Source organism: Pseudophryne corroboree, chromosome 6 (genome assembly GCF_028390025.1).
Source record: "Pseudophryne corroboree isolate aPseCor3 chromosome 6, aPseCor3.hap2, whole genome shotgun sequence".
In the NCBI taxonomy this organism is placed as follows: domain Eukaryota; kingdom Metazoa; phylum Chordata; class Amphibia; order Anura; family Myobatrachidae; genus Pseudophryne; species Pseudophryne corroboree.
Genome location: NC_086449.1, coordinates 134,989,525 through 135,011,254, shown reverse-complemented (window position 1 = coordinate 135,011,254; position 21,730 = coordinate 134,989,525). Strand labels below are relative to the sequence as shown.

Here is a 21,730-nt window from a genome sequence, read left to right as displayed (position 1 = left end):
TCACAATCCATACACCACATGCAGTGTCAGCCTTGCTGAATTCTGCCCAAACCAGGCACGTCTCATCAGCGCGGTTTACAAGATGGGAATTGGCATTAATGGCCCCCGTAAACATCACCATAAAGAGATGCAGTGCATTAAATCCTGCAACGTATCTCCCAGGTGTGCCTGGACAGGCACAAAGGGTGGAGGATGAGAGTGATGGGGAAGGAGGATTTATACAGGAGATGACATGCATGATTGTATGGAGTATTTGACCCAAAATTTCACGGCAAGGCCTGACATCAGTGACAACCCACTGGAAGATGTAGATCTTACTTTCTACACTGACGGTAGTTGTCACAGACAGACGGACTCGGGAGACTTGTGTACTGGATACGCAGTCGTAGATGACCAAGGCACCATAGAAGCAGAACCGCTAGGCCCACCTCACTCAGCCCAGGTTGCTGAACTGGTTGCCCTGACCAGAGCATGTGAATTGGCTAAGGGCAAGTCAGCCAATATCTACACTGATTCTAGATACGCCTTCGGGGTAGTCCATGATTTCGGAGCCCTATGGCGTCTCAGAAATTTCATGACGGCAGCTGGTACACCGGTAGCGCATGCAGCTCACATCAAAAGGCTTCTAACAGCGATACAGGAACCCGACAGAGTGGCTGTTATCAAGTGTAAAGCACATACATATAGCCAAGACCCAATATCACTTGGTAACAGCCGAGCAGACGAGGCTGCTAAGTTAGCAGCTGGTACCCCCAGACAGACAGACACCACACAACTGATGGTATTTAATACCGTCAACACACAGAAATTGTGTGAAATGCAAAATTTGTGTTCCACACAGGAAAAGGCAGTTTGGAGGGCAAAGGGATATAGCCAGGAGTCCTCAGGACTCTGGACAGATGGACAGGGTAAACCAGTGGCACCCAGAGCATACCTTCCAAGTTTGGCTGAAGCAGCACATGGGCTGACTCATCTAGGCAAGGAAGGGATGTGCAAGTTGGTAAGAGCATATTGGTGCGCCCCAGGATTTTCTTCCCATGCGGGAAAGAGAGCAATGTCATGCCTCACCTGCTTGAGGAAGAATATCGGAAAGGCAATACCAACAGAACCATCTCATATCCCACCTACAGGCGGTCCTTTCCAGGTAATACAGATTGATTTCATACAATTACCCCCTTGTCGAAATTTGAAGTATGTACTAGTTTGTATAGATGTGTTTTCAAATTGGGTCGAAGCATTTCCTGCGGCCACAAATACCGCAATGTTTACTGCTAAGAAAATTGTACAGGAATTTGTGTGTAGATACGGTATCCCTAGAATAATTAAAAGTGATAGGGGTACCCATTTTACAGGTGATGTCTTTCAAGGAATGTGTAAGTTGATGGGAATTGATAGTAAGCTGCACACTCCGTACCGCCCCCAGGCGAGTGCGAAAGTAGAAAGAGTGAACAGCACTATTAAAAATAAATTGAGCAAAGTTATGGCGGAAACAGGATTAACATGGCCAGAAGCTTTACCCATTGTATTATACAGCATCAGAACCACTCCCAGGTCCCCTCTTAATCTGTCCCCTTTTGAAATTCTGTTTGGTCGACAACCACATGTCATGATTAACCCTCAGGATGATTTAAAGTGTAACAATGAAGTGACTGTAAAGTATTTGGTTAAGATGAGTAAACAGCTAAAGAATCAGAATGATAATTTGAAGTTAGTGATTCCTGATCTGCCAGATAGTAATTGTCATGACATTGAACCTGGGGATTATGTAATGATACGGAATTTTCTACGCTCAGGTTGCCTTATTGACAGATGGGAAGGACCATACCAAGTCTTATTGATTAGCACGACAGCATTGAAGGTTGCCGAGAGAGAGACTTGGGTTCATTCGTCCCATTGTAAGAAGGTTGCTGATCCAGAGAGGTCCCGTGATAAGGAACAGACGGTAGAGGAAGTTGTATCACTGGAGTGTCTGTTTCAGGAGGACTGAGACGGCACCTGAGCATTGAGAATAATAAGATCGGAGGCAGTTGTCGATTCCCTGTTCCCTTTTATTGTTTTTCTTCACTTCCCATCCCATCTCCCTCAATTGTTTCTTTCCCCCTTCTCATTCTTCTCCATTTCCTCCTATAAGATGGACTTGCCCCAAAAGACTGTGATCCGGATTTTCCTGTTGACCATGATGTTGACCAGAGCAGTCTGTTCCGGCGAGAGTACCATGGAGGTCGAGAGAGGTTCTGGAATGGGTTCTGATGACAGAGATGGAGGCGTAGATTTCCAAGAACAACATAATCACCGAGTAAAGGCGAGTATCAGAAAACGATCTGGTAGCATTGACAATAGAAGAAATTGTGAAGGATTGTTAGCTGAAGAGAACTGTATCTGTAGACTCTGTGACAGTGTAGTTGAGGATGGGTGTATCAAGAAATGCCAATCCAGTTTTAATATCCACATGGACCGGCATCCATTGAGTGACTATCACTCCTTAGTGGGTAAAGTGTTAAATCAGACAGATTGTTGGGTATGCTCTCAAGTACCTCAAGGCCATAGCAAATCAGGATTAGTGCCCTTCCCTTTAACTATATGGGAGGTACTTGAGCTAAGTGGTGGGAGGCCGGTGGACAGGAGGTTTAATATCTCCAGTCCTCCTAGTTTGAAGCTCCACCAATATCATGTGGATAGATCCCTAGTATGTTTTAACATTTCCAATCCCCGAAAGCCGGGAAATTGGGAAGTGTCATGGAATAACCAAACCATGACCTTTTCATACAGAGCCGATAGAATGCCTACAGATACAGAACTTATACGCCACATAGCCGGTAGCGGAAAATATTTCCGATATAGGTATACCCTAGGAAGTAGGACCATGAGAGTTGGAGAGGTATCACCAGGATACTGTGCACATATCGTACAAACTGATACGTGTACTAAACAGATGGGAGAATTAGGGTTAGGAGATTTCATATGGAAAGTGTGTAATATGGTAATGTCCTACTCCGTCCCATATGTTCTCCCCGATGATACATATTTCATATGCGGGAGGAAGGCGTATAAGTGGCTTGCCCCAAACTCAGAAGGGTTGTGTTATATTGGAAAAGTACTGCCTGAAGTAATGACCGTATCCCACACTAAAATGAAGGATATTCACTGCAGTGCCCAAGCTCCTTATACTCACACTCATTACGAGCACATCGTTAAACGGCACCTGATAGAAAGAACAGAGCATCCGGCCTCTGACCTGATCCATGAATCCACCGGGATTCAATTCCTAATCGCGTTAGATATCACTCGTACCGCCAGAGGAGTGATAAATTATAAATATATATCTGCGCTTGCAAATTTATTAGACAATATCACTGAAATGTATGATGACACATTCAGGTATACCGGAAGGGAGCTCCAAGCTTATAAAACAGAACTGGTTCAGCATAGGATGATTCTCAATTATCTCACAGCTGTGACAGGCGGGTATTGTGTTACCCTAGCGACTCAGTATGGAATAAAGTGCTGCACATATATTACAAACAGCACCGAGGACCCGGCCGAGGTCATAGACCAAAAGATGGATGACATTTTGCAATTAAAATGGGAGTTCCGAAGGAAACACAATCTCACCCTTGCCGCTGTGGGTAATGAGCTGACCAGTTGGGTGTCATGGTTGAACCCACGAAATTGGTTCTCTGGTTTAGGAGAAAGGACTCAAGGAATTATCATGGATGTAGGGAAATTTCTTTTGTGTATTCTGGGTATCATCATATTGGTCGGTCTGATATTTAGATGCGTTCGGGTTTTAACAAAGTGTAAACGTAGCGCCCGAGTGATGAGTTTAAGAAGTGAAGATACTGTAATAACAACGACTGATTTGGTTTATGACCCAACGATAGAGACAATGTTGTGATGAAAATGTGATTCCACGGTCCGTTTCCTTCACCCGTTTCTCCTTTGTTTTCCTCCAAGGTACAAAGACATCCGCTTGGAAGAAGAATTTGACAACCTTTTACACAGACAACTGATGGACTATGCCATAGACCCCCCATATCCCTAGTACCTTTAATTTTACGCTAGCCCAACATTTTTTGTAAGTCTATGGACATTGAGAAAGCTTTTGCTTGCATTGTTGGCAAAAGCCTAAGGAGACTACAGTCAACATGTACATCGAAACAAGACAAGACAAGACACAAGACAAGACCTCAATCGGCAAATGTATATTAAACTCACATAGTTTATCACTGCATTTACCATAATTGCTTCTTATCTTCATCTCTACAACCTTCAGGTAATGACACACATAGTCGATAGGGAATATAGGCACAGATATCAGCACTCACATATCCCCCTATTCATGTATCATCAACTAAAATGTGCTCCCCCATTTTGTCGCAACCAAAAGCCGAAAAGAGCTTGGTAAAGTTTGACAGCCCATCCACAGACCCTTAATACGGGATAAGAAGGAATTCAAATGTATACTTCGCAATACCTCGAAGCTTGATTTAAAACACGTACGGCACGATGATACATGACCCCCCAAACATGGATTCATACACACATGCTTCTGCTATTTCACTAGGTCATACCGTTTTCCCACCTTCTCCTCTTCTCCCCTACCCAATCATAGAAATGTATTATACATGACATATATTTTTCTCTTTTTGAAATGTTTTAGGAAGTGGCAGTTATTGGTGACTGCCAAAGGGTGGACTGTCAAAGTCATAAAAATATCACGCTACACACTGCCATATATGCACCTCATGCGAGTGCCTGCTGCGTGTGCATGAGGTCTCCCGTGCGTGCGCATACTCACAGTAGCGTGCACCCGCAGGCGCACGGTATGCGCATTTACGGTAGAGTTTATGTGCGTCTAGCGGGCGACTCAATCGTAACATATTTTAGTCATATAATGTATTTTGTAGATTATGGTCCCTTTGATAGAATCTGAAAGTTTAGTTAATATAGCATGTTCGGGGACAAAGAGATTCCTCTTTGTTTGATACGAAGGGTCAGACAGGGGTTACACAGTGGTGTTTAGTATCCATCGGAAGAGAATATAATTAGCAATATTCCGGTGTTGGTTTGAAGCGGATTACTCGCTCGTGCGTATAGTTATGGACATAAGAAGTTTATGGACATTTACTATATTTGCACTTTATTACCCATGCGGCGGGAAACCCAGTTTCCCTCCCACCTGAGCAGTTTGAAATAGTCACAGCCCACCTGTATGAACCAACCTATGACCTTTTGTTATAATGCAGAGACGAATTCCTGTGTCCAATGAACAATAAGAATGTAGGGACCATTGTACTGTACTGTGTGTAAGTGTATATAAAGACAAGCCGATCTGGGCCAGCTCTCTACTCTCTTCAACGGTTCTCGTTGCTGATAATCGGGATCTGGATATCCAGAAAGGCGCTCGCGATTGTTTCCCCTGGTGCGTAAGTTCTCTGCAACCATATTGTCTCTTATTTAATGTTATAAGCCATTCTCTCTCTCCTTCCCCCCTTAAATGTAATTGTATCTTTATTGTATTTTATGTGTAGTGATTCGGTTAGGTATTTTATGTTATCTTGGTAGTGTATAACTTGTATTGTATTATTCTTTTTGCGATTGAACGTTCATTCATTTCCTTAAAAGGCGTTAGACCCTTAGACCGGTATTTGAGTGTTTATTATATTGCTAAGGGGTTCTCAGAGCATAAGAATCGCTCATACAGCTTTCTAACTAACAAGGTTACACTGTGTTGCATTTACACCTTATCACTGCACAAGGGTTTACAGTATAAGTAGTTTGTTTATGGTATTGTTTTAAAGGTTTAACTCTGTGAGCGTCAGCGCCGCTTGTGATCTCCTCGTGGTCTTGAGCATCCGCTACGTTGATAGCGTATCATTATGTTAGTCGGCAGCCTATAGCGTGCTTGCCTTTACGCTCTAAGCCGTGAGCGAACGTGACGCTTGTGCGTCTCGTCCACGGCTAAGCATTCATTACGCTACGTGCGTACTCATACGGTATTCCATACGCCAATTGCGTACTGTGTTCTTTAACCTTTTAGAGTGTTTTATACAAGGTATAGAATAGGTATTGTCACAATCTTCAGATATGCAATGTTGGCATTTTCTTTGCATGTCTCCAGGTCTGTTCTGAATGTAGACTTAAATTTGACCACGTAGGCAGGGTCATCATCTGAACTCTCCATGACCCGAGAGAGATGGCAAAAAGCAGGCAGAACCACAGAGCATGAAACATACTTTTCTCCCAGAAGTTCAGTCACATACCTGCAACAGCAAAAAAAAAATCAAACCCATTTCTTTGGGTATGGGAGAATGCTGGTGGTCAGAAGACCGACAGCGGCATCCTGGAATCCAGATACCCAAAAGTCCCCTAACCCTCCCTGCTCCCTACTAACCCTAACCCTCCCTGCTTCCTACCCACCACCAGTAAGTGCCTAAACCTACCTAACTACATCCCATTCATGCTTTATTTTTTACAGACAGGACAGTGGAAAAATGAAATATATGAAGTAGCGTTTCCAACCTCTGCAGTTTGTCCATTTCAGCTGTAGTTGGCATGGCAATCTTGGTGTTGTGTGTGGTGAGGACATCCCTCAATGGCTACAGACACTTTTTATCATGTCCAGAGTCGAATTCCATCTGGTTGGAATATCTTGTATAAGCGACTCCTTATTTTGTCTATGTTGAATTTGTTGTTTTTGTAATTCTGCAGCACTTGCTGGGCTGTCTTTAAAGTGGCCTACAACTTTTCTGCATTTGGCCAGGACATTGTCAAACGCACTGTTCTGCAGAGATACTGTGACAGAATGCTGGAGACTGTACGCAGTGCAGGGGACATGTTCAAAAGGCAGGTGTCTTGCAGCAGCAATCATATTTCTTGCACTATCTGTGCTAAGTGTGCCGACTTTATCTGAAATGTTCCACTCCTGTGCAACATGAATAAAATGTTCAGCGCACGTTTCAGCAAAATGTCTCTCTTCTGTTTTCATTACAGTCAGAGCATGTGAATGTAGCTCCCAGTGTTCATCAATATAATGCACTGTAACTCCGAGGTAATTATGGTTACCCAGCGATGTCCAGTAATCTGCAGTGAGAGCAACATGTGGTGCACATTGTAACGCCATTGCTTTTGTAGTCCTCTCATTTTCATATTAGTCATGTATTCTTCTTGTGATGGTGCGTCTTGAGGGAGGCTCATACGTGCTGTCATTCGTTGCGATCCTAAGAACGTTCCTCAGACCGACATCTTCGACAATACTAATTGGCCTGCAGTTTGTAACTATCCACTTCGCTATGTTATTTGTTAGCTTTTCTTGCTTTTGTTTATCTATACTTCCCAGCATACACTGTATCCAATGTAGTCTGCCGAAGCTTCCCTCCACTGTTTGTTTGAGTGGGTGAGTTGCTGGCATCAACGGTGTGTATTGCATTTAAGTGATACTTCAGACTCGAAGTACTCCGGTGATAAGAAAATTCAGCTTTGGTGTACTTACAAATAACTTTGGTTTTATCAACTGTGCCATCTGGTAGAGATTTAAAATGAAAATGTCCATGTAAGATTTCGGTTCCTTTCTCCATTTTCTGTGAAAACATTTTTAAATAAATAAAATAAAATTTATAGCAGATTAGGCACCCCAGCAATAAAAGGGAGTATAATAGCTCAGCAGGGAGACCTTAATGAACGAAGGAGGCCCATACTTCCAATCCCATCCACTAACTCTCCTGTTAATATAAGCAATATCAGCCCCAATGTACATAAACCCGTCACATCCAGTCCCACAGCGGCGTTGATAGAACCAGTGAATAGCCGCCGGTGAGAAGTGCTTCCTGCGCTGTCTCTGATACTTGCGCGCCGGCCAGCGCGCATGCTGCGGGACCATTCTCATCCAGTCCCACAGCGGCGCCCGCCGGAGAAGAGAAGGGCTGCCCTGCGCGCTGCAACCCACGCGACCTGGGTAACTAAGTTACCCAGTTCAGGCCAGCGCGTGCTACGGGATCCCACTCACCCAGTCCTACCGCGGCGCAGCTCCCGCTTGTGTTCTAACTTAGAACACAAGGGGGAGCTGCGCCGCGGTGGGACTGGGTGAGTGGGATCCCGCAGCACGCGCTGGCCGGAGCTGGGTAACTTAGTTAGAACTTCTAAGTTAATCGCTACCTATCTAACTAAAAACTAAATGCTAAAGAGCAGCTATAAGGGAATCCTATGCCTTTGCTAGGGCCCTGTATAAAAACCAGTACTCACAGAGATATTGTGAAGATGTCTCAGTCTCAAGAGGTTATGGCAGCTGGCGGCTTCCTCTTCTCCGGCGGCATCCAGCGGCTTCTCCATCAAGGGGGTCAGATGAATTACTGCTTCCGGCGGCTTCTTCCGCTACTGCTTCCGGCACAGCAGCGTTAACGGCGTTAACAATATTATCGCCGTTATTGCCTTATGGTGTTAACGCGTTAATAACGCGTTATCTTGCCCAGCACTAATATTTATATATATATATATATATATATATATATATATATATATATATATTTATATATGTGATATATATATATATATATATATATATATATATATACACTAGCTGAATACCCATGCTTCGCTATGGTGTTTCAAGTATTTCCGTGTGTCTACATATATACACAGTGAATATCTATACAGCACTTCGCTTTTCCCACATTTTGTTATGTTGCAGCCTTATTCCAAAATGGAATAAATACATTTTTCCCTCAAAAATCAACACATAATACCCCATAATGACAACGTGAAAAAAGTTTTTTTTGTGATTTTTGCAAATTTATTAAAAATAAAAAACAAAGAAATCACAGGTACATAAGTATTCACAGCCTTTGCCATGAAGCTCAAAATTGAGCTCAGGTGCATCCTGTTTCCACTGATCATCCTTGAGATGTTCCTTCAGCTTAACTGGAGTCCACCTGTGGTAAATTCAGTTGATTGGACATTATTTGGAAAGGCACACACCTGTCTAGGACTACATAAGGTCCCACACTTGACAGTGCATGTCTGAGCACAAACCAAGCATGAAGTCAAAGGAATTGTCTGTAGACCTCCAAGACAAGATTGTCTCAAGGCACAAAACTGGTGAAGGGTACAGCAAAATATCTGCTGCTTTGAAGGTCCCAATGAGCAGAGTAGCCTCCATCATCCGTAAATGGAAGAAGTTCAGACCACCAGGACTCTTCCCAGAGCTGGCCGGCCATTTAAACTGAGCGATTGGGGAAGAAGGGCCCTAGTCAGGGATGTGACTAAGAATCTGATGATCACTCTCTCAGAGCTACAGCCAGGGCCATAAAGGGGGGTCTGTGTGTAATTCAGTCCCGGGCCCAGGCACTCTGACAGAGAGGAAGGGGAAGGGGGTCCAGTCACTTCCTATTGCCCGGCCGGCCGCTACTGCCACAAGTTGTCCTATGGCTACCTGACGCTGCTACTAGTGCCCAGTCCACTACCACCCACCAGCGCTGCTACTCCCTTTGGTCTAAGCTCACCTCCTAGCCACCACTGTACCAGTGCAGCAAAGAGAAGGAGCCAGGGCCCAGGATGAGCCGTCTGCCTCCCGCCCGCCTTTGCGAGTGCAATGTATTGAATGAGGGCCCCGGACAGAGACGGCCTTAGGCATAGGCAAACTAGACAAATGCCTAGGGCATTTGGTATGTTTAGGGGCACCAGCAGCTTCTGCTGATTAAAATGATATGCGGCATGCCTATATTGTGTGTGTGACTGCGGCTGTATCTGCATACGAAATGCTATATTGCAGTGTATTCCTGGAAATCACTGTAATGTAGCATTTCGTATGCAGATACAGCCACAGTCGCACACAGAATATAGACATGTTGCATATCATTTTAATCAGCAGATGCTGCTTGTGCATCCTAGCCACATAGTAATGCAATTAGGATGCATTTTCATAAACAAAAGGCGCCTTACGTTAGCAGAGCTGCCAGCTGACTCATGCCAGGCATCTCCTGCAGAACTAGCGGCAGTGCTAGGGGGCACCAACCAAAATCTTGCCTAGGGCATCATATTGGTTAAGGCCGGCTCTGGCCCCAGACATGCCGCCCACCTGCTGACCACCACTACGCACTACCTTGCAGAGAAGGAGGGCACCAGACCTGCTGCTCGCTGCTCTGCCCACAGCCTGCTTCTGCTACCAATGCATGTGTGTGTCCAATGATGGAGGGGTAAGCACAAATTTGTGTGTGAGCGTGTGTGCAGCAATGGAGGGGTAAGCAGGGTTGTGTGTGTATGTTGCTGGAGGGGTAAGCAGGAGTATGCCTGTGCCTGCTTGTGTGTTTGGACTGGAGAGGTAAGCAGAAGTGTGCATGTGTTTGTGTGTGTGTCTGGCCTGAAGAGGTAAGCAGGAGTGTGTGTGTTTTTGTGTGTCCAGCACTGGAGGGGTAAGCAGGAATATGCGTGTGTTTCTGTGTGCGTGTGTGTCCGGCGCTGGAGGGGTAAGCAGGAATATGCGTGTGTTTCTGTGTGCGTGTGTGTCCAGCACTGGAGGGGTAAGCAGGAATATGCGTGTGTTTCTGTGTGCGTGTGTGTCCGGCACTGGAGGGGTAAGCAGGAATATGCGTGTGTTTCTGTGTGCATGTGTGTCTAGTGCTGGAGGGGTAAGCAGGAGTATGTGTGTGTTTCTGTGTGCGTGTGTGTCTAGTGCTGGAGGGGTAAGCAGGAGTATGTGTGTGTTTCTGTGTGCGTGTGTGTCCAGCACTGGAGAGGTAAGCAGGAATATGCGTGTGTTTCTGTGTGCGTGTGTGTCCAGCACTGGAGGGGTAAGCAGGAATATGCGTGTGTTTCTGTGTGCGTGTGTGTCCAGCACTGGAGGGGTAAGCAGGAGTATGTGTGTGTTTCTGTGTGTGTGTGTGTGTGTGTGTGTGTGTCCAGCACTGGAGGGGTAAGCAGGATTATGTGTGTGTTTCTGTGTGTGTGTGTGTGTGTCCAGCACTGGAGGGGTAAGCAGGAATATGCGTGTGTTTCTGTGTGCGTGTGTGTCTAGTGCTGGAGGGGTAAGCAGGAATATGCGTGTGTTTCTGTGTGCGTGTGTGTCCAGCACTGGAGGGGTAAGCAGGAATATGCGTGTGTTTCTGTGTGCGTGTGTGTCTAGTGCTGGAGGGGTAAGCAGGAATATGTGTGTGTTTCTGTGTGCGTGTGTGTCCAGCACTGGAGGGGTAAGCAGGAATATGCGTGTGTTTCTGTGTGCGTGTGTGTCCAGCACTGGAGGGGTAAGCAGGAGTGTGTTTTTGTTTTTGTGTGTCCAGCACTGGAGGGGTAAGCAGGAATATGCGTGTGTTTCTGTGTGCATGTGTGTCCGGCGCTGGAGGGGTAAGCAGGAGTGTGTGTGTTTTTGTGTGTCCAGCACTGGAGGGGTAAGCAGGAATATGCGTGTGTTTCTGTGTGCGTGTGTCTAGTGCTGGAGGGGTAAGCAGGAATATGCGTGTGTTTCTGTGTGCGTGTGTGTCTAGTGCTGGAGGGGTAAGCAGGAATATGCGTGTGTTTCTGTGTGCGTGTGTGTCCGGCGCTGGAGGGGTAAGCAGGAGTATGTGTGTGTTTCTGCGTGCGTGTGTGTCTAGTGCTGGAGGGGTAAGCAGGAATATGCGTGTGTTTCTGTGTGCGTGTGTGTCTGGTGCTGGAGGGGTAAGCAGGAGTATGTGTGTGTTTCTGTGTGCGTTTGTGTCTGGCGCTGGAGAGGTAAGCAGGAATATGTGGGTGTGTGTCAGTGGCGTGCGGTGAGGTCATTGGATGGTGAGGCACTGCAGCCATAATGATCTGCAAAGTCCAGCGATGAACCTTACCGCCACTTGTGATGTCATGGAAGTAGGCTGACAGTGCCTGCCTACTTCTATTTTTTTATTTAAACATTTATTTGGGGCATTGGGATCAGAGGTACCCCTTTTTTACATATAACGGCAGACAGCGTCCCCTTTTTTACACATTACGGCAGACAGCACCCTTTTTTACACATTACGGCAGACAGCGTCCCTTTTTTACACATTACGGCCGACAGCGTCCCCTTTTTTACACATTACAGCAGACAGCGTCCCCCTTTGTTACACATTACGGCAGACCGTCCCCCTTTTTTACACATTACGGCAGACAGCGTCCCTTTTTTACACATTACGGCAGACAGTCCCCCTTTTTTACACATTACGGCAGAGAGCGACCCCCTTTTTTACACATTACGGCAGACAGCGTCCCCCTTTTTACCCATTATGGCAGACAGCGTCCCACTTTGTTACACATTACGGCAGACAGCGTCCCCTTTGTTACACGTTACGGCAGACAGCGTCCCCTTTGTTACACGCTACGGCAGACAAAGTCCCCTTTGTTACACGTTACGGCAGAAAGCGTCCCCTTTGTTACACATTACGGCAGACAGTGTCCCCTTTTTTACACGTTACGGCAGACAGCGTCCCCTTTGTTACACGCTACGGCAGACAACGTCCCCTTTGTTACACGTTACGGCAGAAAGCGTCGCCTTTGTTACACATTACGGCAGAAAGCGTCCCCTTTGTTACACGCTACGGCAGACAACGTCCCCTTTGTTACACATTATGGCAGAAAGCGTCCCCTTTGTTACACGTTACGGCAGAAAGCGTCCCCTTTGTTACACATTGCGGCAGACAGCGTCCCCCTTTTTATTTTTTTTACACATTACATCAGCAGACGAGAGAGAAAGAGAGAGTGAGTAAGAGACAGTGAGAGTGAGAGTGAGTGTGTGAGTGTGTTGTTGGTACTCGCCTTGGGGAAGGGGGGTCACGATCCACCATCCACAGACACTCTCCTCGTGTCCTGGCAGCTGCGGCGACGCTCCGGACTAGACAGCCGGCGGCAGCAGGAAGCAGGTCTCAGGGGCTGAGTAGGGACGGCGGCGGCGGGACTCAGGTACGGCGGCGGCGGCGGGACAAGGCAAGGGGAAGGCGCGCCGCACAGTTGTAACGGCGGCGGGACAGAGACTTGCGCAGAGACCGGGACTCGCAGCTCCCCTCCTGCTCTGCGGAATCCGGCCTGACAGAGGCAGCCGGCAAGTTCCCGCTCCACCGCTGCGCTGCTGTTATGGTCAGTCTTAACGACAGGGGCGTGCTATGGGTTTAAAGCACACCCCTGTCACTCCCCTGTCAAAGCGGCACTTCCACTAAGTGCCGCTTAAGCTTCATTTTTTAATGGGCTTTCACTGCCCAATTCTTGGTCCCGCTTCCCCGCTTCCTGCCCTCTGCACTGACAGCGGGAGGCACCGACAGCGGTGCCTCCTAACCTCATTTAAACAAGTATATTACACACTAGGAATCATTAAAATAATATAAAGCCTAACGCACATACTTAGGACACAGAATATGTGTCACAAGTATTTTCTTTATATTATTTTAATGATTATGACAGGGGAGGCACTGCCTCCCCTGCCTCCCCTGACTGCACGTCCCTGGTGTGTGTCTGGCGCTGGAGGGGTAAGCAGGAATATGTGTGTGTTTTTGTGTGGGTGTGTGTCCAGCACTGGAGGGGTAAGCAGGAGTGTGTGGGTAAGATTGACGTACAGTATGTCAGCGAGTGTGAGATAAAGCATTCTGTTTAGCTACACTTCTATTTTATATTTGCAGAAACACTATTGGGTATTCTCAGGGAGTTTCTTTGTGCTTACATGTGCTTTTGTATATGCTACAAACTGAGACGTGTGGTGAGGTAAATGGCTCAGGAGGCACTGGCTACAAAATACTTTGTCTTGGGCTGTTGCAATTGTATTCAGCTTAATATTACATTGTTGCCACTACTGTGGCTGTACTGCTGGCTAAGTATCAATTGTGTTCATTTGAAAACTGTATGCCAGAAAAGACAATTTTAATACCTTTATGTACTGTGTTGTTTTTTAGTATAATTTCTGCTGACATTTTATATGTATACATCTTGAATGTCTAAATAACTGATTAATAGACAGTCACATTCATGCAGTTTATTCAGTCTGTCTATGTGGGATGAGCTTAATTTCTATTCTTAATGCATACAGCAGAGGTTCCCAAACTTTTTTGAATCACGGCATCCTAGAGGATCAGGAGTTTTTCACAGCACCCCTAGGCCAAAAGTTTCTTATTGAGATATTTAGAAAGAAATATTAAATGAAGTAAATGGTAAATGTCATCCTTAATGTCAGCTGTGTGGCGAGGGACAGGATTTGCTTATGTTTGTCCACATATGTTATGACTGGCTGCCACCAGTCACAGATCGGATCTATGTTACTGATCTGATCCGCAGCGGCAGCACTGCGCTCCCCTCTGACACCGCTGACTGATAGTCACCAGCACCGCAGAGCTTTCCTGGGCTGTCTGCTGAGTGACAGCTCGCTGTCCAATGGTGTGTTCAGCTGCAGCCTGCGCTCCAGCCAGTCACGGAGCCGCAGGCTGCTGCTGCACACACCATTGGACAGTGAGCTGTCACTCGGCAGCCAGGGAAAGCAGGATTCCTAGCGTGCACACAGCCACAGCATGCCATGTGGTTGTGCTTATCAGAGAAGGGAACTTCAAGCTCTTCTTCTACTGTGTGAGTTTTTGCCAGCAAGTTGTACCCATATACGGTGTACATACTATATATATATATATATATATATATATATATATATATATATATATATAAAATATGTGTATATATAAGTGTATATATATATATAATTTGTATATGTATATATATATATATATATATATGTATATATATATATGTGTGTGTGTGTGTGTGTGTGTGTGTGTGTGTATAAAGTTGCAGAAAACCAGCACTCAATTCCCCACTGTTAGTAATACAGGTGTCTTCCCACATAGAAACATATACAACTGGCAGGCGGCTCTCCCAGGGATTAAGCAGTGCCAGTAATCTGGAGACTGAGTCCAAAAGATTGATTTATATGCATGTATGTATATATATATATATATATATATATATACTGTATATATACTGTATATATGTATATATAATATGTGTGTGTGTGTGTGTGTGTGTGTGTGTGTGTGTGTGTAATATATATATCTATCTATATATATCTATATATATAATATATCCGAAGTGCCCGGTGCTCCCCTACTTCAAATTATACAGCGTGTATCGTATGTATGTATGTATGTATGTATGTATGTGCGTGTATATATGTATGTATATATATGTACGTATATGTATGCATTTGTATTATGGTTTTAATTTTAGACCTGAGGGCCCCCCTGTCTTAAATCCCTCAGGCCCCCAGAAGTCTTAATCTAGCTCTGGTGCCATGGCACACGGTTTGAGAACCACTGGAATACAGTATGTGTGTGTGTGTGTGTGTGTGTGTGTGTGGTGTGTGTGTGTGTGTGTGTGTGTGTGTGTGTGTGTGTGTGTGTGTGCGCACATGTGTGTGGTAGGGGGCCCTGCCTATTTTGTCAGTCCTGGGCCCCACAATTTTTGATGGCAGCCCTAGCCCTGACTCCTCCCAATGGGGGAGGGGTGGCGGGGGAAATGAGTTCCACCACCTCTACAGGGACCACTTTAAGCCCTGCAGCCATGCTTGCTTAAATAGCATATAGTTCTCCTGTGCTCTCTGAATTTTGTACATTTGTATTAGTATTCCATATCTGCAGGGTTATATGGAAATATGGACCGGAAATAAAACTACAAACCGGCCAGGCTCCCTGATAGAAACAATATAAAACCACTTGCAAAGAAAAGCTGTTTAAACGCTATAGGAGAATTCTACAGCAATACCTGTTTTTATTGTAACACAAACACGGTGCATATAAAATATCAGCATATTATATAACAAAGAGTGCATAAAAATTATTATTTACAAAAACAAATCGTCACGTTAATATTTCTCACTTGATACTAATTAAAAAAAATAAGACTTCGGCTTTAGTTTTCTCACCTCCATTTTTTGTACACTTACAATACAAACTCTGCGTAAAAGTGTCTATTGCAAATCTGGAGCAAATATTTGATTCAATAAACGATGACAAAGATTTCCTTACAGTTACAAAAATAAGACCTAGAATTTACACCATTTCTATTAATTAGGGGAATTGCAATAATCAGAAAAGTACCCAATAATCTAATTTCATCATAAAGATGCTGTAGAACTAGGACTGCCTCTTCATAGACGATAAAAATACAATAGTTCTTTTGAGATGAGAATTATTCAAGAATTAACCCATTGCAGCACCATTTATTATATAAACTTTATATTCCTTTCATGTTTGCGCCAGAGTTGCACTGAACTGTATTAAATTATTATTATTTGCAGCCTGTTCTGCTGTTGTAGCTCCAGGCTTTGTGGAAGGGGAAGTAAAATGCTGTCTTTTCACTGGAATCCCAATTATACCTCCCAGGTCCCACACGATAACTCATTTAGGCAATGTCCATCGTCTGTGTGGTCACCAGGCCCTGATACCCGGCAGGGTTACCTGTAGCTGCCCTTGTTGGCCGCTGCCAGGGACTGCTGTGACGTTCATATTGACCAGCTGCACTGCTGGGCTTCCCCCGGCTGGCACACTGTGGGTTCCTGTATAGTAAGAGCCTCCACTGTATCCACCAAAGCAGACAGGGTAAGGGTACGAGTTGGCATTAGCGCTGTAATTTGGATGGAGAGTCTGAGCGCCCCCCAGGCAGGGTTTCCCATCCCTGACCAAAACTGGCACTGCCACTCTGCGTGGGTGAGGGGGGTGCCCGGCCAGTTCCAGAGACCTGTCCTGTTTCTGTCTCTTACACTTATATCTCCTGTTCTGGAACCAGATCTTCACCTGGGTGGAGGTTAGTTTTAGGACGGATGCCAGCTGTTCCCTCTCTGGGGCAGAGAGATATTTCTGCTGCTTAAACCTTCTCTCCAGCTCGTACACCTGGACCTGGGAGAACAGGACCCGGGGCTTCCTCCTCTGCCTCTGCTGGGGGCGATCTGGGGGCTCACCTCTCCTGGGCACCAAATTCCCGGCAACTGAAGGCAAAAAGGAAACATTAACATCTGGAATTATTAGCAATATACACTGCTCTCCGTCACATAAAATTGAATCATCCGGTGGTTTACCAGCTCTTGCGGGACTGCAATGCTGAGACTTGTAGTCCCATAGCAGCTGCCTGCAGAACCTCAGTAGCATGCAGGGCAATATGAAAGCAATTTGCAATTTACCTTTAGAAAATCGACCATTCCCCTCCCCCACCTCCAACTCGTATGTATTTATCAACTAACCTAATAAAAAAAAAAATCTACACACAGATATCTTAAGTACTTAAAAATCGAATTTTCTATCAGTTGTTTAATCCACCACTTAATATATTCGTTTCCCCTATATTATCCTGGCAGATGTACCACCTGAGCTGATTGGTCCGATAGTGCGTTTATGGGGTAAACATATTTATAAACATAAACGAATATTGAAAAAAAATAAAAATCATAAAACATAATACAATCCCATAAAATATAAGTGTTTACTGGTTCATAATAAGGCCTATAATATTTAATATGTTCTAAAAATCCAATTAAACATAAGAGTGCGCTGATCTTAATTTAGATCTATAGATGAATGAAGCAATTCTTTATTTAACCAAGTATGGTAGAAAACAAATTGCGAAATACATGTAATACATAAACCCTTCCGGCATTAATACTAAATGTGTTTGGCGCTCAATCTAGTCCCAGAATAGAAATAAACGTAGTATAATGCAATGTCACCAAACTGAATAAACACACGTTTGGTGACATTTGATTATACTAAGTATATTTCTATCTGGGATTTGACTGGGCGCCTCACCTGTTGTTTACTTTTATATTGCCATTTATGGAGGATTAGATGGTCCCTTTTTTATAGGAAGCATCGTAAATATCTAGTGACTAATGCGCCTTGGGACTCATTTTTTTATTTTTATTTTGTTTATTACAACAACAATGTCTTTTTGTTTAAATAGGAACTTTTTTTTCATTAATCTTTACACTGTTTACAGTGTCCAAATAAATGTATATTATTTTCATCGTTCCAGATTGTCTACTTATTAAATTTCCAGATTAATCATAAATATTTCATAAAATGACAATCTGCATATACGGTTTGATCTGTAAAACGTTAAACATTTACTTTAGATTATCTTCAATATATTTCAATCAATATATATTTATTATTGTCATAAAAAAGCAATTATTTTTTATGAGCGCGATATATTTTATTTTCAGTGGCTAATTGATATAAAACGCCAATAATTTTCCAATAATCGCATTGTTTATTTTCAATTTTTTAAATTAGAATATAAATATGTTTAATGTATTTTTTTTACATATTTATCTAATACCTTAACATAATTAAAAAATAATTGAAAACTTTATTTTGAAATGCCGGAATCTATCTGTCACATATCAATACACCATATGGTTAGCATTGAAGATATATATATATATATATATCTATCTTCAATGCTAACCATATCTCTATCTATCTATCTATCTATCTATCTATCTATCTATCTATCTATCTATCTATCTATCTATCTATCTATCTTCAATGCTAACCATATGGTGTATTATTATGTATAGCATTCAAAGATATCTGGCACTCTCTGCAACAAGGGAAGCCTTGCCCTGTTACCCTCCAAAGTGCACAGTTCCAAACAAGATAGCTAAAATACAATCAGTAAAAGGGGGCCCTCGGGTACAAAAGTAAATATAAAAATACCATCTTCTTTGTTTCAATTTTGCGTCATCATGCCCTGATGAAAATGCAAAGCAACACTGAAACGTAGGTTGACTGAAAATTAAATGGTGTTTATGGCTTTTTTTTGTGTCCCTGAGTGCCGCAATCTACTGATTACATCTATCTATCTATCTATCTATCTATCTATCTATCTATCTATCTATCTATCTATCTATCGTGTAATTTGTGCGTTTACAATTGTACCGGCATATCCAGTTATGCTTTCTTTAGCATATAGAGCATACATGTAGTTTTTTTAAGACGTTAAATATAAAAATATAATCAGACAATTGTTATGCAATATACTGGAATATTAGTTGTAAATACCTATATAGTATGTTTGCTATATAGTATGTGTTATAATCTACTATATGTGCTATTAGTAGTATAATGCATTGTGGTAACTGTTTTTATTTTCTCATATTATAGCCTCCTATGTTTTTTTTCCACACAGCAGATTTATCTATTTATCCCGCAAGTACACAAATTTATCAGTCTAATTCTAATGCAAACGGGTATTACTCCACATACAGTACACATGTATTCTATATACTCATCATAATAGAAAACACTTATGAATAATAACACACACACACACACACACACACACACACACACACACACACACACACACACACACACACACACACACACACACACACACACACACTGTTGTATAGTAGCATCTCCAGGCAACAGGCCCGTAGATAGCAGCAGTAGTTACGTAGCAATGAGGCGTATTGTGCTCCTGATAATGATACATATGGACACAAGGGGGGGTGTATTTTATTTCGTGTAGACAAAAGATTATTCCGACACGTGTATCTCCAGTATATGTAATAATAACTTGGCACAAGCCCGATGCGCTGAAATAAGTTTCGTCCTATTAGTAATTCCGAGCTCTTGTAGTCTCAGCCAACTAATGCGGCTTCCCCGCTATTGGAGCCATGATGGGACTTGTAGTACTACAAAGGCCGGGAAGCCATGGAGCACACACCTATGGTGTAAGACACATTTACAGCCACACTGTTGGTTTCGTCATATACTGATAGTATAATGTGGGATGTCTGCACAGGACGCAGTGGGCTCAGGGATTCTGCATAGTCGCCTGTGCCCCATGTAATATGCAGTGTATGAAAGATGTTGCACTCACTCTGTTCCTGAGTCTCATCCTCATCCTCTCTCATTGGGGAGTCACAGGAGAGCCCCAGCCCCCGACTCTTCCCCCCTCTGTGCTGGGAGAGTGCCGGTGGCTCAGTAGTGGGCGCTGGGCGCAGAGATGGTCCCTCCACCTGGCCGGCAGGATGCTGCTGAGTGTGCTCCAGCCTCAGGATGTCCTTGACTGAGAAAGGAGTGGAGGTGGCAGGGCTGGGGAGCATGTCTGACGGGGCTCCCAGAGAATGGCAGCGGAGGGCGCATGGGGATGCTGGTGCTGTCACTGTGCACCTGGGAGCCTGTGTGGCCCAGACCTCACTGCAGCAGGGAGCCTTCAGCATTAAAGATCTTCTCAATGCCCATTGGCTAACATCCCACCTCTACAATCCTCCCCCCCCCCCTTACCCTCCCTTCAGCACTTTACACACATCTCCCTCCTCAGTGTCCACATACAGGGCTGTACCCCCCATACCTCTCTGGGAATAGGTGTCACTGTCTGTGATGGCACAGTATAGGCTGTAAGAGGAACTCTCCCCCCTCAGCCCAGTGATACAGAGGCAGGGAAAGGCTGAGACCTGCATAGGGGGAGATGTGAAGCCGAGATTATACATAGGAAGCAAAACAGGAAACGGGAGTCAAAACAGACTGCTACAAAGTATCCAGACTCCAATCACCTGTATATAGGAGAGAGAGAGAGAGCTATAACCAATTAGATCGATAAATGTATCTAACATCATACATTGTGCATGGATTATGTATCAAGGTGATTGGCTATCTGGCTGGTCGGTAAAAACAAACAAAAACAACAACAACAACAACAACAACACTATTTCAATGGTCTATTACTCTCTTCATTGTTCAGCAACAATCTATTCAGTTGAGTATATCATATGCAGTATTTGTATGGAGTTATAGGTTAAGGATCTGGCTTATGTCCGTACCCCTTTTATTTGTAGATTGGTTGGGCATGCTGAGACTTGTAGTGTATTTGGAAAAGCAGGCTCCTCCACAGCTAGGCTAGGGGTGTGGAAACCTATATTGTTGTTTGGTTACACACTGACATTGGCTCTTCCAGGCTGAACATATTGGTATTATTGTAGCTCAGCAGCTGCAGTGAAGGAAGCTGCTGCTCTCTGGTATCACCAGCAGCCACATTAGGAAACCCCTCACTAGTACACACACCCCACCCACCCTAGTGTTTGTTTGGTCTCCTGCAAGGCGATCAGTGTTTGTGTTTCTTATCACACAGCCCCTTGTAATGTGACAGATCAGTGAAGAGATGGCTGTGGATGGGTAACCCAAAACCCTGCATCCATTAGGCACATATTACAGGAGAGATAAGAGCAGGGAGAGAGCACTGAGGCATCCCTGGACCATCCTACCTATAATACAGTTACCACTAACAAACAATGTTATTTTAATGGTGCCAAGGAAAAATTAGATGAAAAAAGTATTATTGATAGGAAGCTGTGTAATAGTTACTGTTCTGTGATTGCAGAAAAAAAAACAAGCTGGGTACACACAGTAAGATTTGACTATGTTAAGATATCCTACACTATTTCCCTTGAAATTCCCTGAGCTCCTGAACAAATTAAATATTGCATACACACGGTAAGATATAGCATAAGATTTAGCATAATAAATTTAGCCGAAGATATAGGATGTGGCTTCTCACTTAGGGGGTCATTCCGAGTTGTTCGCTCGCTAGCAGATTTTAGCAGCATTGCACACGGTAGGCCGCCGCCCTCTGGGAGTGTATCTTAGCATAGCAGAATTGCGAATGAAAGATTAGCAGAATTGCGAATAGAAAATTCTTAGCAGTTTCTGAGTAGCTCGAGACTTACTCCTACGCTGCGATCAGCTCAGTCCGTTTCGTTCCTTGTTTG

General features: G+C 44.0%; 1 protein-coding gene across 1 annotated transcript; it reads right to left on the bottom strand.

The window, feature by feature from the left end:
• Positions 1–16,027: 16,027 nt before the first annotated feature.
• Positions 16,028–20,068, bottom strand: NKX2-6 (NK2 homeobox 6). The gene is made up of 2 exons (XM_063930353.1): positions 19,837–20,068; positions 16,028–16,945 (listed from the first exon to the last, which is right to left on the bottom strand). The coding sequence occupies exons 1-2, from the start codon at positions 20,066–20,068 to the stop codon at positions 16,389–16,391; spliced, it is 789 nt and encodes a 262-aa protein (XP_063786423.1). The 3' UTR covers positions 16,028–16,388.
• Positions 20,069–21,730: the final 1,662 nt, after the last annotated feature.